Source organism: Aplysia californica, unplaced genomic scaffold (genome assembly GCF_000002075.1).
Source record: "Aplysia californica isolate F4 #8 unplaced genomic scaffold, AplCal3.0 scaffold00123, whole genome shotgun sequence".
NCBI classification, from domain to species: Eukaryota; Metazoa; Mollusca; class Gastropoda; order Aplysiida; family Aplysiidae; genus Aplysia; species Aplysia californica.
In genome coordinates, this window is record NW_004797393.1 from 690414 (window position 1) to 691744 (window position 1331).

Here is a 1331-nt window from a genome sequence, read left to right on the forward strand (position 1 = left end):
ATGATGATGATGATGATGATGATGATGATGATGATGATGATGATGATGATGATAACGGTCTATTTTTGCCAGATATGCTGTTTTGCTTTTCCAAATACCAATCGTGTTGTTGATGCTATCAGTGATTTTGACTTCGGAGATGATTCTAAGGTTTTTGTTACTCTTATAGTTGGCTGGATGAATTGAAGCTTTTATTACTTATATCGTGCTCCCTTGGAAAAAATCTACACAGAAAGAGTTCTTTAATGGGCATGAAAGGTGTTGAGCCAAAAAAAACCCCCAAAAATTTGATAAAAATTCACAAAACTGCGGAAAAATGCAAGTTTCTTCACTTTGATTATTTTGACGAGAGCCTGATTCCACCACACTGCCTCACATTTGGGAAGCGTTTTCACACAAGATGGGCGTATGGACAAAGAAATAGAAACAAGAACTATAAAAGTAAATGCAGTGACCTACCAGCTAGCACCCCTGCTCAGTCACAAGAGCATCCCAACCGAAGTGAAATCCCAGCTCATCAATAGCATCATCTTCATACCAACATTAACATACCAGTGCCAGACATGGTCTCGAAACAAGGCACAAGAAAGAAAAATCAATTCATGCAAAATGAGGTGTCTCCGCAAAACTATCAACGTCACCAGAAGAGACCGCATAAGAAACAAAACCATACGTCTACGAACTCAAATACCACCAGTAAAACAGTTAATAGAGCGTCAAAGAGTCAAATGGTTTGGACGTCTAACTAGAATGCCCCTGAAATAACTAGATCTATCGGCTAGAGCTTACAACACCCGAGAATTTGGCTTCACATCAAGAGGAAGACCAAGAAAGACCTGGCTTGATGGGGTTAAAAAGGTCCTGGAACAACATAACATATCTATCACAGACGCTACACACCTAGCACAGGACCCAAACTTGCACCTCCCCTCGACATCCTAAGGATACCAGAGGAAGGAACAAGTGAGTGAAGTAAGTAGTTAATCCAACCATTGGCGCTCATATGACCTTTTACAGTTGCGAGCACCGTAAAACACGTTCCAAAAACTATTTAAAAACTGTTTTCTTTGGCAGGTTGCTTGGTTTGATGACTTGAACACAATCCAAGAAGCTCCCCATTCTAACGAGAGCTCCATATACAACAGAACTGACTCAGCGAGGTAAGATAGATAGATAGATAGATAGATAGATAGATAGATAGATAGATAGATAGATAGATAGATAGATAGATTGATAGATAGATAGATAGATAGATAGATAGATAGATAGATCGATGGATAGATAGATAGATAGATAGATAGATAGATAGATAGATAGATAGATAGATAGAT

The 1331-nt window shown here is 38.8% G+C and overlaps 1 protein-coding gene across 1 annotated transcript in view; it reads left to right on the top strand.

Annotated features, from left to right (window-relative positions):
* Positions 1 to 1331, top strand: part of LOC101861723 (chitin synthase chs-2) — a gene marked incomplete at its 3' end in the record, with an annotated part of 78176 nt that overhangs the window by 28570 nt on the left and 48275 nt on the right. The window contains 1 exon segment of the mRNA XM_035969176.1: positions 1075 to 1160. Coding sequence (XP_035825069.1) covers positions 1075 to 1160 — 86 coding nt within the window.